Here is a 23,146-nt window from a genome sequence, read left to right as displayed (position 1 = left end):
TTATTTAACATTCAGCAGATGGACATGATATGAACATTGTGATTTTCAGTTGTACTTTTAGAACTGTTCAGCGGGGGGGGGGAGGTAATGCCAAAATTCAAACAGGTTCATGAAGTAAACACATTCCATCTCGTCTTAACGACCGGTCTCACCACGCCCACTTGGATTAAAATTCTTTGACATGTAAGTGCACCTCATGCTGCCTTTCCCAAGATATTTTTACTTTAAAAATACTCTTTTATATTTCAGTAAAGATTGCTAATTGTGATTAATATACTTCAGGGCCAGATTGTCAGCTGTTGTTAATGGACATACCACCATTAATCCAACCGAGCTGTGCTGATTTACACCAACTGAGACTCTGACCCTCCGTTTGCAGTTGCAGTAAGATGATTGTAATTTAAATATTCTCTTTGGAAATAGCACTCATTTCTTTAAATAAGAGACAGCACTTTTGAACAACAAAAATCAAGAGAGAGAACGGTATTTTAACACTCAGGGAGGCAAATCCTCAGCTGGTGTAAATTGCCATAGTGCCTTTAAAGCCAAGGATTTACCTCACAGCTGTTGCCTAACATTCTATAGTGTCTATATCTACTATTAACTCTTGCATTGTTGTTATTTTTCTAATATGAGTTGTGGTAGGACCCCATTGTGCTAGGCACTGTATAAAACACATAACACACGTTTAAATCTTTGAAGTTCCTTTTTTATTTTTTGTTTGTGAGATTTCCAGTTCTCCATGCTTGGGGAAAGGGACTACTCTTGTGTTTAACCATAAGTAAAACAGCTGGTAATGACACTTGTAAAAAGATTAACAACAACATTATAAATGCATTTTTGAAGAAATATTTAAAGTTACTATGTAATAAACCGAACAGAATGTCATAGAATGTCAGACTGGGCACAGTAAAAATAAATGTTATTCCCAAGGAAAATAAAAAGACTGAATATTTATGTAACATTCAGCAGATGGAGATGATATTAATATAGGAGTTTTCTGTTGTACTTTTATAGCTACTAGATTTTCTTGTCTAACTTGGTAACCCAAGGCACCATTTGATTTTTGGATTTGGACAATACTGCAACAGATGTCCAGACCAATCAAATAAATTCCTAAAGGGCTATGCTTAATTTGTGTAATTGATCAATTTTTGTTACATGGGCTTCAGTTCACCAGCATGTAACTGCTTCCCAGATTAGCTCAGCAGTTGGGATTTCATTCCATATGTTCCAACAATAGTTTATGGGTTCTTTGATGACACGGCTGATACAGCAGCGTTAGTGGAGACACCTTTTGGTGACATAATGAAATAGAACAACTGGTATTGCAGTTAAGGGTAGAGTGAAAAGCTTTCGGATAGATTGTAAACACTAGCAAGGCACAGTTTTCTGAAAAGTTATACATTGTGCTCAGATTAATGGGAATTACACCAACACGTTTCTTCCATTATTAATGTGTCAGACTCAAGGAGGGTAACTCCACCTCTTCTATAAAAAAGTAATATGTGCTCTAAAACATGGAGGACAGATAAATGTTGAAAAATGAGATCATAAAAATTTTGTAGTACATTTTCCCCTAATACAAAATGTCAGTGATTTACTCCTTCCCAATACAGGTTTAATTGATTCAAATAGCATTGGTAGTAATTAAAATATGGATTCTGAAGCACAACTGTTAGATATCATCACTCACCTATTAAACTTGCCATAGATGCTGTGTTAATTATCTTCCCATATCCTTGCTTCAGCATAATGCGGCCTGCAGCCTGTGACAGAAATTAAAGGAAAGACCAGTGACCCCTTTTGTGATTGTGCTAATAATTACATGATAATAAATTAGTCTTCACTTTTCAGAAGAGTTTATGGATTTTTTTTAAAAAGTGCACGGTGTAAAAATTTGATATAAAATGGCTGATGCAGAAAAATTTCTATTGTCATTTTAATTCAGCTATTGTGTTGCCAAAATTTTCAAATGATGAGTAATAATATTGGGTGCCTCAAATATTGGGCACTCCAACTGATACCCCACAAAAGAATCTGATTTTCAGCACCCACCCTCTCAAAATCAGGTCTCTTTTTAAGATGTCTCACGTTGGACACCAATAATCACTAGTTACTTTTGATAATCTTGGCCTAAATGTATACCTGATTCACAGTGTTGGCAGAACTGAATTTTTATGTTTTTATAATTTCAACAGATAATACCAACGGCTATTTTTAAGCATTTTAAAACATTTTTATCTATTTAAATTTTCCCAGTTGAAAAAAATGCTTAAAACCTAGAATGGTATGCAATTTTCCTTTAGTTACATTTCCATAGGGAAATTATGGGGAGGAGTCAGTTATTTAATGACAACAAACACTGAAATATAAAAAGTCAAAGCTTAATAACCATTAAAACACAAATTGTCAACATCACACGTCAAAATATACGAAGTAAATATCCTTAAACTCTAACTAAGGGCTTGTCTACACTACAGGACTATTTCGAATCTACTTAAGTCGAATTTGTGGATTCGACCTTATGAAGTCGAATTTGTGTATCCATACTAAATACACAAATTCGAACTTCTGAGTCCACATTCACGGGGCCAGCTTCGACTTTGGAAGCGGTGCACTGTGGGAAGCTATCCCACAGTTCCCGCACTCCCCGCTGCCCATTGGAATTGTGGGATTTCCCCCCAATGCATGCTGGGGGAAAAAATGTGTCGTCATTGAACCGTCAATCCCGCCCTCCCTGTCTTCCTTGAAAGCGCCGGCGGGAAATCTGTTCGCGCCCTTGTCTGGTCGGTTACAGCGCGGACGCCACAGCACTGCGAGCATGGAGCCCGCTGCGATCATCGCTGCACTTATGGCCGTTGTCAACTCCTCGCACGTTATCGTCCACCTCTTCCACAGTCAGATGCTGAGAAACCGGGCGAGGAGGCTCCGGCAGCACGGTGAGGAGAGTGGCGCAGACCTCTCAGAAAGCAGGGTACGCCGGGCAGTGGAGATCATGGTGGCAATGGGTCAAGTTCATGGTGTGGAACGGCGATTCTGGGCCCGGGAAACAAGCACAGACTGGTGGGACCGCATAGTGCTGCAGGTCTGGGATGACACAGAGTGGCTGCGAAACTTCAGGATGCGTAAGGGCACTTTCCTTGAACTGTGTGACTTGCTGTCCCCTGCCCTGAAGCGCCAGGACACAAGGATGCGAGCAGCCCTGAGTGTGCAGAAGCGAGTGGCCATAGCCCTCTGGAAACTTGCCACGCCAGACAGCTACCGGTCAGTAGCGAACCACTTTGGCGTGGGCAAATCTACCGTGGGGATTGCTGTCATTCAAGTAGCCCACGCAATCGTTGAGCAACTGTTCTCAAAGGTAGTGACTCTCGGAAATGTCCAGGTCATCATAGATGGCTTCGCCGCGATGGGATTCCCAAACTGCGGTGGGGCTATAGATGGGACTCACATCCCTATCCTGGCACCAGCCCACCAGGCCAGCGAGTACATTAACCGAAAGGGCTACTTTTCAATGGTGCTGCAAGCTGTGGTGGACCATAGGGGACGTTTTACCAACATCAACGTCGGGTGGGCGGGCAAGGTTCATGACGCGCGTGTGTTCAGGAACTCTGGTCTGTTTAGACGCCTCCAGGCAGGCACTTTCTTCCCGGACCACAAAATAACGGTTGGGGATGTGCAGATGCCTACAGTGATCCTCGGGGACCCGGCCTACCCGCTAATGCCCTGGCTCATGAAGCCCTATACAGGCGCCTTGGACAGAGACAAGGAACTCTTCAACTACCGGCTGAGCAAGTGCAGAATGGTGGTGGAGTGTGCTTTCGGACGTCTCAAGGGGAGATGGCGGACCTTACTGACTCGCTCGGACATCAGCGAAAAGAATATCCCCGTAGTGATTGCTGCTTGCTGTGTGCTCCACAATCTCTGTGAGAGCAAGGGCGAGACCTTTTTGGCCGCTTGGGAGGTTGAGGCAAATCGCCTGGCTGCTGTTTACGATCAGCCAGACACCCGTGCTGAGAGAATATCCCAGCGGGAAGCGATATGCATCAGGGAGGCTTTGAAAGCGAGTTTCCTCGCAGAGCAGGGTAACCTGTGACTGTCCACTTGATTTTAAGAGAGCCTGATCATAAACCAAGTTTCCCCCAGTTCCGAAGGACGTTTTAAAACTAAGGACATGTTTTAGTAATTAATAATAAATCTTTCGTTGACTTTGCATTTCTCTTTCTTCGTTGAAACATGGAAGCACTCTGTGCTGGTTAAGGTGTGCACTGATGGGTGGGTTTGCAGGAAGGGGCGAGGGGTGCCGTCTTTGGATAGGGGTTAACATGACGGCTGTGGGTTTGGGCGTTGGAAGGGGTGAGGGGTGTGGGGGAAGGGTGAGTATCTGCCCCTGGATGAGGTCTCTTTTTGGGGCTCAGGGCACCGGGGAGGATCGTGACTACGGTCCAAGTGCATGTGAAGGGAAGCCTGCCTTTACATTCTGGGATGTCAGGCACCAGGACCCTGCACAAGCATACACATCAAGGAAAGACCCGGGGCAGCATACACCACACAGACTGTCCCTGGTGCCTAGTGACTGCAGTCTGTGTGTGCCCTGCAGTTGACCCTGCAGCCAAGTCTGTAGCATGGCACTGTGGGCTATGCAGTGAAATTACAACCCCCCCCCCCCCTACAGAACAACAGAAAGTCTTCTGACACCAGAAACATGACGGAAAGAGTCAGTAACACAAAACCGCTTTTAATAATGTAGTACACAGTGGGGGGTTTAAACTTGGAGTTGGGACTGGTTGATGCTTTAAGGAAAGAGCTTGTACAAATTTACAGCGCGACAGTTGTCTCGAACATTATCGGTGTGCTGCGGTGCAGGGACAGTTCTCACGGCCCCTACCGCCCCTCCGTCTTGTCACTTTGGGTGAGGGGGGGACAGGACTTCTTGGCGTTGGAGGGCGGTTGCAGATGCACTGCAGGGGGGCTCTCTCCTCCTGACTGCGGTCTTGCAGAACATCTACAAGGCGCCGGAGCGTGTCCGTTTGCTCCCTCATTAGACCAAGCAGCGTTTGAGTCGCCTGCTGGTCTTCCTGCCGCCACCTATCCTCCCGTTCCATGTGTGTGCGATGCTGCTGACACAGGCTCTCCCTCGACTGTCTCTGCTCTGCCGCCTCCGCTCTGGAGCTGGCCATCAGTTCCTGGAACATGTCGTCCCTTGTCTTTTTCTTTCGGCGTCTAATCTGAGCCAGCCTCTGCGAGGGGGATGGCGGGGCAGTCCGGGAAGGACCCGAAGCTGTGTGATGCGAAAAAGTAGGTGATTTCCTTGAACAAATACATGTTTTCCAACAGTAAACACAGTCTAGTCAGTTTCAGTTAAGAAGACCAAACAGGGAACCAAGTCTCAGGAGATCTCGGAACTAGTCCGAGATTTCGGAATACGCTCTCATTGGCGGCGCGATTGCACTGGATAGTGCACAAGCGAGGAGAGACAGCTGCATCCCTCTTGCACAAAGTCCTGGTAAGCCTTACAGTACAGAGTGCTTATCAGTTACTGCTTAGCTGTGCTCTCCTGCTGGAGGCAATGTGCAAAGCAGAAAAGATGAGCGTTATGCGGCACCTCCCGCCAGTGAACGGGAAAGACCCCTGTATGCGTTTCCTCTGTGGCCTGCAACACGTGGCTGTTAAGCGAGGGTCATTCTTATGCAAAGTAAAACTCTGTTAAGCGAGGGTCATTCTTATGCAAAGTAAAAGTCTACCATGCACAATAGTAACAGTACACTAATTCCACTAATTAGATGCAGCACTTCCACAACGACATCACCCTGAGGCGTGTCAGGCGCACACAGAGAGAGCGGATGCTAACAGAAGCCCTGCACAGACCAGGACCATACGCTGCCATGCTCGTCGAGGCGATGGTCCCCCTGTACCTGAGGATGGCCTGGCGCGGAAGAGTGTGCTTCAACGGAGCACCCAATAAAGCACCTCTCCCAAGAAACCTCTTGCTGAGGCTTTTCCAGCTGCTCTCTGAGAGCTTTTTTGAACTATCCCCAGAGGACTATTGCTCCATTGCTGTTTGTGTAGACCTGCTGTTTGTCTAGTTTCATATTTAAAAATTGTTATATAGTATTTCTATTTTTTATATATATCCCTGTTTCTTAAAAAAATAAATGTATCCCTGTTTGTAGCACTTACCGCCTGATCCTTCCCCTGATTCCGAGTCCGGGTTAACGGGCGGGGACGGTTGGTAGGGGATCTCTGTGAGGGTGATGAAGAGATCCTGGCTGTCAGGGAAAGCGGGAGTGGGTTCGATGTCGCCTGCGCCGTCCTCAACAGACCCTTCCTCATCTTCCCCATCGGCGAACAGGGAGGGGGAACTGTCCCGGTACACTATTCCGTCCTCGGAGTCCACCGTCACTGGTGGGGCACTGGTGGCAGACCCACCTAGAATGGCATGCAGTGCCTCGTAGAAGCGGCATGTCTGGGGCTGGGCTCCAGAGCGTCCGTTTGCCGCTCTGACTTTTTGATACCCTTGTCTTAGGTCCTTCACTTTCACGCGGCACTGCATCGCATCCCGGCTGTATCCTTTGTCTTTCATGGCTTTAGAGACCTTCTCGAAGGTCTTCGCGTTCCGCTTGTTGGAGCGCAGCTCCGAGAGCACAGACTCCTCGCCCCACACAGCGATCAGATCCTGGACTTCCCGGTCAGTCCATGCTGGGGACCTCTTTCTATTCTGGGATTGCCCGGACTCCTCTGCTGGAGAGCTCTGCATCGTTGCAGGTGCTGCGGAGCTCGCCCCGATGTGCAACCAGAACGTCAGATTCAAACCGCCCAGACAGGAAAATGAATTCAAATTTTCGCGGGTCATTTCCTGTGTGGCTGGCCAGAGAATCCAAGCTCGGAATGCTGTCCAGAGCGTCAACAGAGTGGTGAACTGTGGGATAGCTCCCGGAGCTGCTAAGTTCGATTAGCATCCACACCAAGCCTAATTCGAGCTAGCAAGTGCGAATTTAGCGTTACTCCACCTGCCGGGGTGGAGTACCAAATTCGAACTAAAGAGCCCTCTAGTTCGAATTAAATGGCTTCCTGGTGTGGACGGTTGAGCGGTTAGTTCGAATTAACGCTGATAAATTCGAATTAAAGTCCTAGTGTAGACCAGGGCTTAGTTCTCAGGCAGCATTTTTCTTACTTTACTTATCTGTAAATTTCAGTTGTTATGGATGGAAATATTTTTTCATTAGTTTGCATGTGTTCGCTGAAATCGACATTTACTGTACTGACAAAAATCTACGATGGCCAAGCTTAGAGATACATAGCCAAACTATTATTAAAACCCCACTAACATACGTTTGATTTTATGATGATAATTAGCAACAAGAATATTATTAAATCTTTGGCTAAGTCAAATGCTCAGAAAACAGCTCAATTTCTGTGGAAAATAGTACAAATCCTAATACTTACTTGGCAGCACAAAAACAAGCCTCGTAAATTAACATTAAAAGTTTTGTCCCATTCTTCCAGTGAAGTGTCTTCACTTGCAGAATTCATGTTGATTCCAGCGTTGTTACAGGCAATATGAACTGTGCCCCATCTAGCTACAATTGCATCAAGAATCCTTTGCACGTCTTCAGGTTTGCTTACATCTGCTCCAATTGCCATGTTTTTTATCCCTAGATTAAAATGAGATTGATAAAACAAATATAGGCATTCATAGAAAACAAGGGATCATTTCTTGTGTACCTAGTTACTAATTCTTCAAACAAACAAACAAACAAGAAAACCAGTTTTATCACCACTTCACAGATGACAGCAAATTATGTGCTATTTATGGAAGCATGATGCATTGGGAAATGAATCTTTTCAAGTTTTTAAGTTTAACTTTTGTAGACTGCACTTACTATAGTCTAACACACAATCAACTTATCTAAAATCAGAGTTCTGACTCTCCAGTTGAAAGAAGCTTTGAATACTACCCCATCTTCTGGTCAAAAGTCTAACTGCAGCTTATCAACTAAAGTGTTGGTCATTCCAACAATTCTCTGAGTGCTATGGATCATAAAGTGCATCACTTTCAGATGACGGTTATTAGCTCATAAACAAGATAAAACAGAGGAATATTTTATTTGTTGTGCTACAGATGTTTTTACAGTGAACCCCAGATGTCACAGAAATTGAATCAATTTGTCAGCCAAACTAATTCTAAATATCAGGTTTTTAGAGTTTGGAGTGTACATATTTCTGTAATGCGTAATGGTGTATGCAAAAGCCATCCAGAATTATAGCGGTGATTTAAACATGAAAATCTAAATACTCAAAATTATGGTGCACACAGTAACTAATTCAGTGCCATCGCAGCTACACATTAAAGCACAAAAGTTAATATCATTAGTAAATAGCTGTAAAAATACCCTATGGATGTGAAATGTGACCAATAAATTTGCTTTTGCATCAATAACTTTGCATATCTTGCCTTTTGCACATGTACAATCTCAATCAAAAATTATTCCAATGCAGATTTTGCATTTCATGTTTTATTACTGCATATGCTAGAAAGTTGATTTTTAAATAAAATGTGAAACCTTATTTTTTCCTAAGGCTCCAATCCAGCAGAACACTTGAAGTCAATGAAACTACAAACGTGTTTAATATTAAGCATGTGTCCAAGTGTTCTGCTTGACTGGGAATTAGTTCACAGGAGTGTAGGCAGCCATTATAGTTATAGCACAGATCAGTATTCTGTGAGCAAGAAACAATGGATATGGAAGAAATTATATATTATAAACAGGATCATAATAGATCTGCTCTCACATGGTTTATTAATAAAAACAGGAAATAGTCAATAACTGAAAAATAAGCCATATAACATGCCAAAAAGGAAAATATCTAGTCTTTTCCCAAGAAGAAATGTTTTAATATGTCTTCTGAAGCATTATAGGAAAGCCCACAGGGTCTTTTTTAGGAGGGGGCAAGGATCTTCACCTTCCCATATATATATATATATATATACACGCGCAACTATACACAGTAATATCAAGTGGATCAAACTCTAGACTGGTGCGGAAGACATCTGAATTCTAGTGCCAGTTCCGCCAGTGGCCAGTTGTAATGTGGGTGTCACTTTGTCTCTTTGTGCCTCCATTTCCCTATCTGTAAAATGGAGATAAGGATACTGGCCTCCTTTGTAAAGTGCCTTGAGAGCTATGGATGGAAACGCCCTGTTTACCAGCTAGATGTTATTAATAATTATTATTATTATTATTAATCTGTACTCCGACACTGCTGGCAGAAGATGTAGAGAACTCCACAAGGTCCTGTCCCTTACAGGGATAACAAAGCCCTATAACTATATAAAAACTAGCATCTTTCAACAAGGCAACAGACACTGGGCTAGATTCACAGAAGTGAATTCTCAAAAACCCCAGCTCAGCTGCCCCCAAACTCTGTTAGTGCCTAAATTTGCTCGGCACCTACATTTTTGCAGTAGAAGTCCCTAGGTGCCTGTATTTCTGCCAGTGGGCTTGTACATGTGCATGGCAGTCCCACACTAGGCCCCCAAAGCAAGGTGTGAACTGAGGGGAAGATCAGCATTCTGCCACCAAACTCACCTGTGGGCCTGATCCAGTAAGCAAACTCAGAGCTACCCTGCCAGATCAGATCAGGCGACCATAGGCGAATTTACACACAAGAACATAAGAATGCCCATGCTGGGTCAGATCAAAGGTCCATCTAGCCCAGTATCCTTTCTTCCAACAGTGGCCAATTCCAATGCCAGGTGCCCCCGAGGGAGTGAACATATTCCTATGTTATCACTAGTCCTGCAATCCGATCTGTGGAGATGGACTCCTGAGTCTGCATGGAGTCTGTCTGATTGACTGCAGCCGAGATCCAGCCACATAGATAAGATTGCAGAATCGGGGCCTTACCTTGTATTCATAGGTATAAAGAAGATTTTTTTCCCCCAGAGTTCACCCTGTTTTACACTACAAGATCATTTTCGCCACCTCTTTTTTGCAACATTTCCCAGCATCCCGACTCCCAGTGGTGATACATTGCTAGAGTTCTTTTTCCCTTCGGCATAAAATAAAAGTGTTTTGAGACAAAATGAATAATATTTTTGCTGCAATGTAGTGATTGTGCAGAAGAGATATTAATAATTACTGTACCTTATCAAAGTCACACTTAAATCAGGAAATCCAATGGCTAACATATGGGTCTGATTTCCCATTGATGTACACCGTGTAACTCCCATTAAAGTTAACAGGAGTTGTGTGCATGCATCAGTGAGAGAATAGTCCCCTTATAGGATCCAAGCATCACATCAAACAATTAAGAAATTCTGTTTTCCCCAGGTACATATCCCTAGCTGCCATTAATGCTAATAGGAGTGATATGTGAGCATCTAAAGAAAGATTGAAGTGTGGTTTCTCTTTTAAAATAGTTTACCAAATTTAGCCAGTACTAATCATATCCATTAAATTGCTCTAGAGCCTGAAAAGGTAAAGAACCCTCTTAAAATAATATACTAAAAAGAAAATTAAACCGTTAGAAATGTAGTCTTAAAGTGGTAGCCCAGTTCTGAGCCTATAAATCCAAGACAATTCAGAGTTAAAGCTAAAGCCGTCTATTTAAGTCCTGATGCTGCTGCAGATGTTTGTCGAGATGAGCAATTTCAGGCATCTAAGCAGTCCCCATTGATTCTGGTCATTCAACACACGAGGGCAGTGGGACTCATGGGAGTGTTTGCAGGATTGGGGGCCTTAAAATGTATGTTATGGGTCAGTTTATTGCAGAATTCTCTCAAAGCCCTAGATACAGCATGTATAACGTCAACAGTCTCCGGTCGTCAATGGGGAGGATCGAACCTGGGACCACTGGAACTAAACGCATGAGCCTCTCCTGCATGAGCTAAAAGACACCTGGCTCTTAGCCAAAGCTGTAGCAGACTCACCAATCTCTAGCTGGGTTATATACCACTAGAGGAGGACAGAGCATCGCACAAAGCAGACATGGGTTACGCACTGCATGTGGAACAGTTTTTTCTGCAACAGTGGATTAACTACGCGGAGTTCATGGAAACAGCTTTCCGGTTAAACCAGCCAAAGACACAGCTGGAAAGGAGTGAAGCACTTGATTTAGTCCTCTGTGGTAGTGACTGTCTTTTTATGTGTGGGTACATCCGCCCAGCACAAGCCAAAGACTGGGATTGCCATGTTTCTATGTCTAAAACTCGTTCTGGGGTGATGGCACCACTAATGAAGGCAGCCAAATGTCCCTTGATACACAATACACAAAATGCACAAATGTAAGGAACTCTTATGATTGATCTTTTCAGAATCTTTCAGTGAGTGTTCCAATCAGGTGATGATGCAGGGCAGTGTTTCTCAACCTGTCAAGCTGGTGATCCTTTAATTTGAAATCGAAAACTCCCTTACAAGTTTTACTTTTATTTTTATAGTAAGTGCATCTGTAATAAACCTGTATAATTTACATGAGAATAGAGCTGGTCAGAACATTTTCAACTAAATGTATTTTCAGCTAAATATTCTGTTTCATCCAAGCCAAAAATGTTTCATGGAGATGTATTGATTTTGAACAAATTTGCAGTGGAAAGGTTGCTGGGGTCCAGGATGGACTCTAGGGTCACTTCTGAGAGAGATTAAAAATCTGGGCCATTTTGATCCAAAAATGGACATTTTGGACACAATTCAGTTTTACAAACACTATAAAAAAATTGTTTTCATCCCAATGCAGGTCAAAAACAAATGTCAAAACTTCCAAGTTGTGACAAAACCGAATTGTCATCCTCCAGCCAGTTCTGTTTGAAAGGTTGACAGTGAATTCTTTACCTTAAAGGGCAAGGATGTGGGGAGTGAGAGATGGAGGTTTTTCTCTTTGCTTTAGATTGTAATAAAAAACTTCATGCCTTACTACCACTCTGATTGCTTTCTGTCAACCCCCTAGGAGACACAAACCCTTGGTTGAGAAACACTGGGCATCAGTTGAGGAAAGAATGATAAACTCCTCTGCTGAAACTGTCCCAGAGAAAAGTTAAACTGGGCTTCCAAAAGGAGTTTGCCAACAGTCAAATTGTCACATCTCCAACAAAGTCTCATGTTTCCCTCAAAATAACCCATTTTCTTCAGAATACCCTGCTTGATACATATAATCTAACCGTGAACGCATGTCCAAAAGGCTAGTTAACTTTCAAGGAGTAGCTATGGTGTTCCAGGATCCTATACCTTCGGTGCACAAGAACATGAAACTTTTTCAGGAAGGAAGAACGGGATATCTCAAGGAATTTGTTCTGATCTATAATGACCTAGAACTGAACTGCTCTGGATCCCACTACAAAGTCAAAGATCCAATGACCAGACCCAGTAATCAAAGCCTTACCATTAGACTGGTATTCAATGACCTAGGTAAAAATGAGTCTCACATCACTTAGTACTGTTTCTGCTGCATAAACTAGCACCTTTTTAACAGTCTTACCGGCGAGACCAAGGATTGTATAAACATGGAGTCTAAACCACTCCTTTCTCTGACAGAGCTATGCCCTCAGGAAATGGACTGAGGCACTATGGCGGGAAGGAAGTTTTATTGCCACGGCTTGCACTGTAACTGTTCTGCAGAAGAACCAAATGGATTATGGCGTTGCAATGCTGCAAACGTACTTTTCACAACCAATTTTCATTTTAGAAGGAAAATTTTTCCTTCAGCTAATGCACCACAGAAAAACTCACCTAGGTTCTCCCTGCAGTAGTATACAGGCTATTGCAATATCCGTTTACACAATTATTAGAATACGGACCCAGATGGCAGCATCCCACTTTCCCGAATGAAGCTACATCTTTGATGATATTGAAGAATCCGATGTAGCAGAAGGCTTGGATATACTTTCACAAGAGGAATTCTAAAATGAGTGATACTTCATCTCTTTTCTCATTAAAACTCTATTTCCAATTGTCTCTGTTTCCTTTATGAATATAGCTTAGCTTTATCATATTTGCAAATGTCTTTGGAGAGGAATTGAATTTTATGTCCTATTGTAGTAATAAAAACACAAAATGTAAGTGGTTTGTAGAAGATTTCACCTATTGTTTGGGATTTTACTTGTGATGTATGTCAGTATCGTGTACTTATATCTGACCTCTACGCTTTTCACTCATGCATGTTTTGAGGAAGTATGGCCAATGTTTTCAAAAGTGACTATTGATGATTTTGGATGGCTCTAAAAAGATCGGCACCCAAAAATTAGGAGGCCAGATTTTCAGAAAGTGCTGGCTACCCTGGCCACTGAAAATCGGGACCTTTCAATGGGTCCCAAATTGGGCAACCAAAATCAGGCAGTCCTGAAAATCTTTTTTTTTCCCAGTATGTTTATGTCTGGCATATGCCTCAAAGCTGATCCCCATTAAAAATGTCAGGCGTGATCAGCATTGCTTCTCTCCAGCCCCTTCCCTAGCTCCTCTCCTTGCTTTCTGCCCTGTGAACAAATCACTCCTCAATGAAGGCTACGCTATGATGCAGTGAGTGGAAGTAAAGGCACACACACAATGCCTGCAGCCTTTTCTCAGGCAAAATCCTCATGGAAGCTAATGGGTTCTGAACAAAGACTTTGGCCCATAATTATTAGATATACAGGAGACAGATTCACGCCATAAGAAATATTATCCTACGCACCCAGGACATGTGGCCGTGCGATTGGTTGTGTGTGTGAAAGGAGAAGCTGTGGTTGGGATATGTACTAAAGGGTGCATGGGCTGTGTCTGGCTTTTCTTTATCAGCTACATCTTAAGTGTCTTAGCTGCCACGTGATATAATGTATGGAACACCTCTTTTTCTGGATGATTGATGTGTATTATATAGCACTTATTAATAAAAGATTGATATTCTCTGTGCCCGTCAGTCATGGCTCATTTTCCTTCAGGTACCCCAGATAAAGAGTTTTATATGGGGTAATTTGCTTTCCTGGTTGCACTTACTCTGCGAGGTAACACCAGCAGGCAATGTGACATTGGTTATTGCTCGCGGAAGCAGCGCTAAGATGCTGCATGATGCGACTGTGGCATGCGTGTGCTATTTGCTATTTGACTTATTCTGCATCAAAACTCGACACAAGATATTCTCCAACAGGCTGCCAGCTACGAAAGTTTAAAATAACAAAGCACACAGACATTACAGGGATGCACACTGTAGAAGTGCATGTATAAGAGCAACCAGAGAATTAGTACACTGCTTACCTTTCAGGCTGAGCTCTTCTGCTACCACTTCCGCCTTTGCAAGTACCAGATCAACAATGGCAACCTTAGCCCCTGCTTCCCCTAATGCATGAGCAAAGGCTCTTCCTATCCCCTGGCCTCCACCTGTGACATAGGCCACTTTGCCATCCAAACGCAGGCGATCAAGGATGTGACATCTGTTATAGCCCCAAAAGACATCATCTTTCACCAGTTCTTTCTGTAGCAAAACAGCACAATGCACTGAGGGTCAAAATTCAGTTATGTTAAACCCATTAGCCTCCCCCCCGCCCCACACACACACACAAATCATAAAAAATTAGGGATGGAAGAGACCTCAGTAGGTCATTTAGTCCAACCCCGTGTTCAAGGCAGGACTTGCCCCAAGTAAATCATCCCAGCCAGGGTTTTGTCAAGCAGGCCTTAAAAACCTCTAAGGAAGGAGATTCCACCACCTCCCTAGGTAACCCATTCCAGTGCTTCACCACCCTACTAGTGAAATAGTTTTTCCTAATATCCAACCTAGACCTCCCCACTGTAACTTGAGACTATTGCTCCTTGTTCTGTCATCTGTCACCTCTGAGAACAGTCGAGCTCCATCCTCTTTGGAACCCCCTTCAGGCAGTCGAAGGCTGCTATCAAATCCCCCCTCACTCTTCTCCTCTGCAGACTAAATAAACCCGGTTCCCTCAGCATCTCCTCATAAGTCATGTGCCCCAGCCCCATAATCATTTTCATTGCCCTCCACTGGATTCTCCAATTTGTCCACATCCCTTCTGTAGTGGGGGGCCCAAAACTGGATGCAATACCATAGATGTGGCCTCACCAATGCCAAATAGAAAGGAATAATCACTTCCCTCGATCTGCTGGCTCCTACTAATGCATCCCAATATGCCATTAGCCCTCTTGGTAAAAAGGGCACACTGCTCAGGTGTGTTAGGGTGGGGGGTAGAATGTGCCGGGAGCTGTTCCTTCCTGCCCCATTACTTTGGTGCAGAAGGTAGGACTGAAATCAGGCTGCCCAGTTCAGTGAAGTCCAAATGCCAGCAGAGCTCTCAGCTCCAGAGAGGGTCTGGAGGGGCAAGGCAATGGGGCAGAATGGCTCTGCTCTGCTGCTGAAAATTTCACTGGATGCTCTAGTTACATAAGTGTAGGGGTAGCGCACTTCCCAGTGCATTCCCTTGCGTACCCAGGGGTCGTGGTGAATGTCAAAGGCATAACACCTCCAAAGGCACAATGTACTTTCAACCCCTCCACTACGGGTATGTCTGTGGCTGGCCTGGGCAAGCTGACTTGGGCTCTCGGGGCTCAGACTGAGGAGCTGTTTAACTGCAGCGTAGACGTTCAGGCTCGGGATGGGGCTGTAGGACCTGCAAGGCGGGAGGCTTTAATCCAGGGAAGGGTGGGGGAGGGAAACTGGGTGCATATTGCATAGCGGACACGTAAAGGGATAGGGTAGGAGGGGGAAAATGGCAGGGTTACTGTAATCAGCGATACAGTGAGATAAAGAAAACAGCTGGCTGCCCCACGGCACACTATAATTTACGATGTGCCTCACTCCGATACTTGTTTCTTTTATGATTCTTACTCTTTAGGCAATTACTGGGGAAAGCGATGCATGCAGGATCCGTTCTTCAAACGGGATTGTCTCTCTAATGCGTCAAGTGAAAACAAAGGGTGACATCCTGGCCCCAGTGAAATCACTGGGGATTTTGCTACTGACTTCAGCGGGGGCCAGGATTTCAGCCATGCTGCTTATGGAGAGAAAATACACACCTTTGATTCAATCACCCTATCTGCGTGTGCACGGCTCCTTCGGATGACACTCATTCCGCCTTGCACAGGTAAAATAACCTGGAAAAACACAAGTGTCCAAATCAACACTGAAACCTTTCAACTTCAGGGGACACCACACTGGGCCTAAGCCAGAGACCACTGACCTATGTTGGAGAGTCTTCCATGGACTTCAGTGGGCTTCGGGCTAGGCCCATGCTGGGTATTATGGTGGTTTTCTCTTTGCATGCTGCTCCCTGCACCTGGAAGTCCCTTCCTATCCCAATCTGACAGTCCTCCATGTTACCTCAGATTCCCATTCAAGACTCACTACTTTTACAAATGCTAGATCAATAAAAATGTCATTTTGTCTTCCAGTTTTATAAACAAGAGACAGCCTCTGGGACTTCCAGTGCATATGATTTTGATTGTCTCATGAGATTTTATGTTCTTTGGGACTTGTACCGAGATCACTCTTGGAGCTTAATAATTAATAAAATAAATAAATAAATAACTTTTAATATTCTCTGGACAATCTTACCTACCACTGTTTGTGTACTTCTGTATATTGCTTACATTTTACGCTCCACCACTACGATTTGCGGGCCTGAACTAGTGACCTGGTGCCATTGTCTAGGTGGCAACCATACCTTAGTGAAAATGACACAGCATCTTGTAGACCCAACGCCACTGTCCAAACACAAGAAAGTAAGATGTGCAGGCTGGGTACCAGGGTGACTTAGTGGTTAAGAGTAAATTTCAGGGCCTGGATAGTTAAAGTGTCAAAGACCCTCTTCTGCAATTGAAGGCAATTGTTCTTGATGACAAAATTGAGCAGGATGATGCACAGTATGAATCATTTGGATCTAGTAAATCATGCTTAGTGTTCCACTGAGTGAATAATATAATGACTCCTTTTTGGTTCTCTTGCTTACACTGCTAGAACTGACCAAAGTACTTTTTCTAGCATGGCCACTACTGTAGGGAATAGACAGCAAGAGTGAGACAGCCTACGTCCAGGACTCTTAAAAAACAATACTGCTGAAGCAATTTCATAGATGCTTACAATACCAATATAACCCTTAACTAATTGTATAGCACTAACCTGATCAACGCGAGGATCTGAATTAATTACATTATTTAGGTTTCTGACAGCTAATACATTTTCATCAGATATGTTCTCCAGGTAGACTTGTCCTTTCATGAGAGTATTCTCCACACAGATCACTCCATCCATTCTCAGCAAGTAGTTATCCATGACAAAGTTGTAGTAGTTAACGGCATTTATTTGATCAGCATCAATAAAAACTATATCAAAGTGTTCACCCACAGCCACTAACTCCTGGAGAAAAAGAAATGTCAAAAAGTACTGTTTCTATGCAGGTGGAGGGTTTTGGAACCATCCTTCATATGAAATACATGAAAAACGCCTAACAGAAAATACTATTTTAAAGTAATATTTCTAATCACGGGTCATTTCTGCTTGAAAGCAACTTTTTGATTTACAGCGAGCAAGATAGAACTGGTTGAGATGCTTCTGTATACAGGTTGCCGTAGCTATCTACATACTATCTATCCACACAGATAGGTCAAACCCTTTAAATTCCCCCTACCAGTGCCAGTGCCCACATCTATGTGAACAACTGAATCCACAATCTTTTAATACCTCAAAGTACCACATTCCCAGCTGTTTATGGGTGCTTGCGGTACAAGTCAGAGGAAATACAAATCAAGATCTCTTGCATTGGCTTAGAGCAGGGGTCGGCAACCTTTCAGAACTGGTGTGCCGAATCTTTATTTATTCACTCTGATTTAAGGTTTCGCGTGCCAGTATTACATTTTAACATTTTTAGAAGATCTTTCTATAAGTCTATAATATATAACTAAACTATTGTTGTATGTAAAGTAAATAAGATTTTTAAAATGTTTAAGAAACTTCATTTAAAATTAAATAAAAATGCAGAGCCTCCTGGATCAGTGGTCAGGACCTGGGCAGTGCGAGTGTCACTGAAAATCAGCTCGCTTGCCGCCTTCGGCACACGTGCCATAGGTTGCCTACCCCTGGCTTAGAGGCACATCTGTACCTCCTCACTGTGGGGTGTGCCTGCATTTATATTCAATACATTTTATAAAGCTGCATGTAGCAGGGAATATATGATAGAATTTTCACACATGCTCAGTGTTGACTTAACTCTATTGAAGTCAACAGGAGTTTTACTATAGACTTCAATGGCAGCAGAGTTAGGCCAATGTTGAATGTAGCAATACACAACAAGGAAAATATTTTTTAAGAGAATTTAAAAAAAAACCAACTCATGAAACAAAGGCACAAAGATAGTGAGGGAGTCTATCACAACACATCCAAGCGCCCAAGTCTACAATTCCTGATTAGCATCTGAACAATGTCATTCTCATGGGTGTGACCCTTGCGCGCTCTTTCTCTCTATATATAGATAGATATAATATAGTCATACCATCATGCACCTGCTGTCTGTGTTTTGGTAAATGGACAGGTTAGGAGACTGCTGCTGGGACACCACATCTTTTGTTAGCAAACTTGGCTTATGTCCCTGGCATGGTGGCTTATGAGATTAGTAGACTCTCTCAAGGCTAGCTCCTGGTGAGTTGTGGACCTCTCGCAGAAATGTCCACCATTAGTGGAAGTAATCTGCCACAGCCTGTTGTGTGGATAAACATAAGCCTTCATACTCCAGGGCTGCCAATGCAGCACTTTTCACCAACCCTAAGGTCTAGATCACGGCATTCCCACAGGCCCAGAGTAAGGGGAAGTGCACAGTTGTGCTGTCCCAGAAGTAGACCAAGAGTCACAATTCAGTCCCTAATGCCTCCTTTGCATGAGCTCAGCTGCAAGGACCGATGCACGGTAAAGGGGTAGCCGAGTGAAAGCTTCACCCACTCCTGCTTGTGCCTGCTCACCCCCTGCTCACCTATATGGGAGAGAGTGGAATAGCTGTCAGGAGCGCCTCTCCCTTGCTCATTTTGGTGCACGACAAAGATAACCCACATAGGTGAGTTAGGGGGCATCTCACACCCCATTAATCTTCTGCATAGTTTGTCCCAGGGGTCATGAATTAACCCTCTATGCACGTTAAAATATAGTCAGGGAAGTTCCTTCTTTCCTGTGCCAGTGATTATTTTGTATATGTCTATCATGAACGTTCTTATTTGACTTCTCTCTACACTAAGCGGACCTAATCTTTTAATCTGTCTCCATATGGAAGTATCTCTGGACCACTTCTATTTCTTCCCTATATCTTTTTGAGATGTGTTGACCAGAGCGGAACACAATATGCAAGGTGAGGGCATACAACTGATTTATACAATAGCGCTATAATACCTTTAACTTTATTTTGTATCCTTTTCTTCAGACATCCTACCATTTTATTTTGATCACCACCGTACACCAAGCAGATGTTTGCACTGAGCTCTCCACAAGACCCCTGGCTTTTTTTTCCTGAGTGTATTCAGTTATTTGTCGAAAGCAGCAATGTGCGAGAGTAGTTAATATTATTTGTTCTAATGTGCATCACCTTGCACATGTGAACAATAGATTTCATCTGCTATCATGTTGCTCAGTTATCTAGCTCTAATAGGTCCCCCTGGACTTAGGCACAGTCTTCTCTACTCTTAACTAACCTAAATAATTTTGAGTCATCTGCAAAATGTTGCTACCTCACTGTTTACTCTTGTTTCCAGACTATTAATGCACCATCACCTCGCTGTTCAACTTTATACCGTATTGAACACTGACCGCTTATTCCTAGCTCTTTGATTCTTTCTCCTAGCCAGATTCTGATCCAGGACAGGACTGTGCCTCTCACCCATGATTCTCAGTTCCTGTTATAGCACCTCTAATGGGTTTTTTTGAATGAGGTAGTGACCATGCTGTCATGGAGCCTAGAGGAAGTTCAAAGGCACAGTGTAATGGCCCTTGTCTCTAGTAGCTCCCTAGAGGCTACTACAGGTCTTGGGAGATTTCTGGGTTTAGGAATGAAGCCTCTCTACTTCCGAGGGCGAGCAAATCCCTCTGCCTCTCACCAGAAGAACTGGGAGGAATTGCAGAGGGTACACTAACCTGAACAGAAGACCCCACACACACATAACTTTTGTTGCTCTGGGTTACAGCAGAGACACCCATACATACAGAATATAAGAGAATCAAATCCTCAGGATCGGATGGCACACACCTAAAAGTGATGAAGAAATTTAAGAATGAAGCAGCTAAATTGCTCCCCAAAATATGCAATCTCATTAAAATAAGTGATTGTTATAGAGCAGTGGTCTCCAAAGTGGAGTGCGCACACCCCAGGGGGTGCGCAAGAGGATCCTTCGGGGTGCACAGCAGGAGGAGCGCCACCGGAGCAGCGCCATTCCCTCCCCTCGGCAGTCGGGGGTTTTTTTTTGCACTTTGATAGTTTGTCCAGGAGCAGAGGGTGTGCTCAAAAAAATTTTACTGATGGGGTGCGCTATCAAAAAAAAGTTTGGAGACCACTGTTATAGAGGATGCTGATACCGATTATGATGATTGGTGACCAGGTGGGTGGTCTTATAGATTACCTGTGTGGTGACTGATGCCCTCTCTGCCCAGAAAGCTGCTCTGGCACACTCAGAATTCAATCTGGGGCCATTTGATCTCCAGCTGCATGTGTTTCAACAATGCAACATTTCACCCATCTACCTAGAGCAGATTTAAATTATTTTAAGCCTCGGCATTTAGACTAACAGGAGACTAATGACATTTCCCTGGACTGATTGTTTCTATCCCAGTAAATCTTAACAGCACTTCTCATCTCCAGCTTTTTCTCTGTCATGTTAAGACTTTGGGCAAAATGAGGAAGAGCGATATCCTGTGATGTATGAAAGGAAGAGTTAACCTTAGTAACAAATGACTTTGAAGTATGAAGTATTGTCTTATCCTCCTGGAATATGTAGCAAGGTTCATGTCTTCTAGCAGAGGTTTCAGAAACTCTTCTAAAAAGGTGATTCGGACCATCAAGCATGTATTTATGGTGAGAAAATATGGGAAATTAGATAACTCATCCATCTGCACTGGAGTTATGAAAGCTCAACGCACCGTGATCTGGTCAGAGGTGAGGAAGATAAGCCTGATTGTTAGTATGGATAGACACACTGCTATAAGGCACTTAGATAGCATTGGGATGTCTACCAGAGACATGCATGAGCCTATATTTATGACACTTTTTACTGTTGCGATATAAGAGAGCAGATGTAATTGCAGGAGCGCTTAAGACCAAATCTAGGCTATCTTGTAATAAATCCAGGAGATCTGGATTATCTGGTTTCCTGGAGATGATCTTGTTATCTCAACACTAATAAGAGACTTTGACTATACTCCTATATAGGCCGAAGTAGTGGAAGGTCTGTGGGAGGCTAGAAAGGTCACCATTATTTTGGGAAAGTATCTCATCTTGTGTAGGCTTGTTACTCAATAGCCAAGCGGTCAGGTTCAGGTAATCTGGGGAGGGAAGGAGGAGCAATTCTTTGAATAAGAGCTTGCTGGGAGGATAGATTGAAGGTCCCTTGAAAATTCCACTAGGTCTGAGAACCATAGCCAGTTTGGGTTGACTAGAATAACCATTGTTTCCTCCTTTTTGATTTTTCAAATTACCCTTCTTGCTACAGGAGGAAGACATGCAGAAGCAGATTTGCCCCTCTCTGGGCTAAAGCATCTGTCCCCAATGATTTCTGGTTTGCTTCCCTAGTGAAGAAAAAGCTTTTTGGCATGTTTTTACTGAAATAGGTCTACTTGGGGATTGCCTAGTGCCCTGGATATCAACTGGATTTATTCATGATTCAGACACCAGTCTGAGATCGTTACCTGCTGACAATTTATCTGCTTTTGTGATCCCTTCTATGTGGAATGACCTGCTGGAACAGCTTAGGTCATTTAGGTCACTAGCTTAGGGACAGATATAGTTATTCTTTCTCGTGTCTTTAGTCCAGAGGAATCCATGAAATTCCTTCTTGCTCAGTCTTCCCTATGGCGTAATCTCTGCGCATGAGATCAGAAGACACAAGAGCTGGCAATAAAGATACATGGATGACACTCACTTTTGTGTCACCGCGGCTCTGTATTTCAGCGATCATCTCCTGCCTGGGAAGACTGTGGCCCTGTCGGTCTCTGATGAAGCTTTGGAGAGGAGAGAGGATGCAGAGGCCTCAACAAGCCATCTGGTCTCTCACCCCCTTCCACTGACAGAGTGAGTCCTATGGGCAGGGAGCAGTTGTGGCTAAGATCCCCTGAAAGGTACCACTTAGCCATTGCTTGGTTCTATTTGGGCAGGATTTAAACAGAGAGAAGGAGCTTAGTGTAAGCTCTGTTTGGGGAGCAATGCACACACAATATTGGTACTTTAAGGGAGCGGATAGGATTGGATGGGGGGGATTCTTCTCACTGCCATCCCCAGAAGTACCTTTAAAATATGGGATTGCAATGGGTAGAGAAGGGTTGTGGCCCAACCCAGGACCCCGTAGGCAGTCTGACCTGTCTTTACTATTTGCAGGAAGAGAGGTGCAGCCCAAGTATCTTGGACTGGGTGAGAGGCTGAGATCCAGAAGGAAATCATCTGTCTGCAAAACATTCGGCTGAAACCCATTTGGGAACAATTTCTGTGCAATCCCCATTCCTGTGCTACAGAAGCATCAAGACAAATTGTCTTAATCCAGAGTTAGCTTGGCTGCCTGCAATTATTGTTTTTTCTTACAGTAAATAACTATTTCTTTTTAAAAAATCATAGAACCGTGTAGCGTATTGAAAGTATGCTGAACGACAACATGTTAAAGAGCATAGAACTATTGCTAGTTACGGCAAAAAAAAAAAATTAGAGACAAGACACCCTGAATGAGCAAATGAATGAATCTTCCACCAAATCTTATTTAAAACCTGATGTAGTCTTGATTGGAACCACGGCTCACTGCAAGTACCTCCAGACTCGCTCAGCAGAATGACTGTCCAGTTTCTTTGATATGGATCGTATAGTCAGTATATTCTAATAAAGATAAACTCCAAACTCATTACCTTTGATACACCTTGTTCTTGACCTAAATGTAATAGTAATTTTTCCTTAGGGTACATGATATACATGAAAAAGTTCAACTTCCTTTTAAAA

The 23,146-nt window shown here is 43.4% G+C and overlaps 1 protein-coding gene across 1 annotated transcript in view; it reads right to left on the bottom strand.

Annotated features, from left to right (window-relative positions):
- Positions 1-23,146, bottom strand: part of LOC123373999 (2,4-dienoyl-CoA reductase [(3E)-enoyl-CoA-producing], mitochondrial-like) — a 45,769-nt gene that overhangs the window by 12,948 nt on the left and 9,675 nt on the right. Inside the window, exons 5-9 of the mRNA XM_045023379.1 lie at positions 17,101-17,337; positions 15,999-16,076; positions 14,226-14,442; positions 7,447-7,655; positions 1,697-1,769 (exon numbers count right to left, since the gene is read on the bottom strand). Coding sequence (XP_044879314.1) covers positions 1,697-1,769; positions 7,447-7,655; positions 14,226-14,442; positions 15,999-16,076; positions 17,101-17,337 — 814 coding nt within the window. The remainder of the gene's footprint in view (positions 1-1,696; positions 1,770-7,446; positions 7,656-14,225; positions 14,443-15,998; positions 16,077-17,100; positions 17,338-23,146) is intronic.

Source organism: Mauremys mutica, chromosome 7 (genome assembly GCF_020497125.1).
Source record: "Mauremys mutica isolate MM-2020 ecotype Southern chromosome 7, ASM2049712v1, whole genome shotgun sequence".
NCBI lineage: Eukaryota > Metazoa > Chordata > Testudines > Geoemydidae > Mauremys > Mauremys mutica.
The sequence above is the reverse complement of the archived record's forward strand: the minus strand, read 5'-3'. Positions and strand labels throughout refer to the sequence as shown.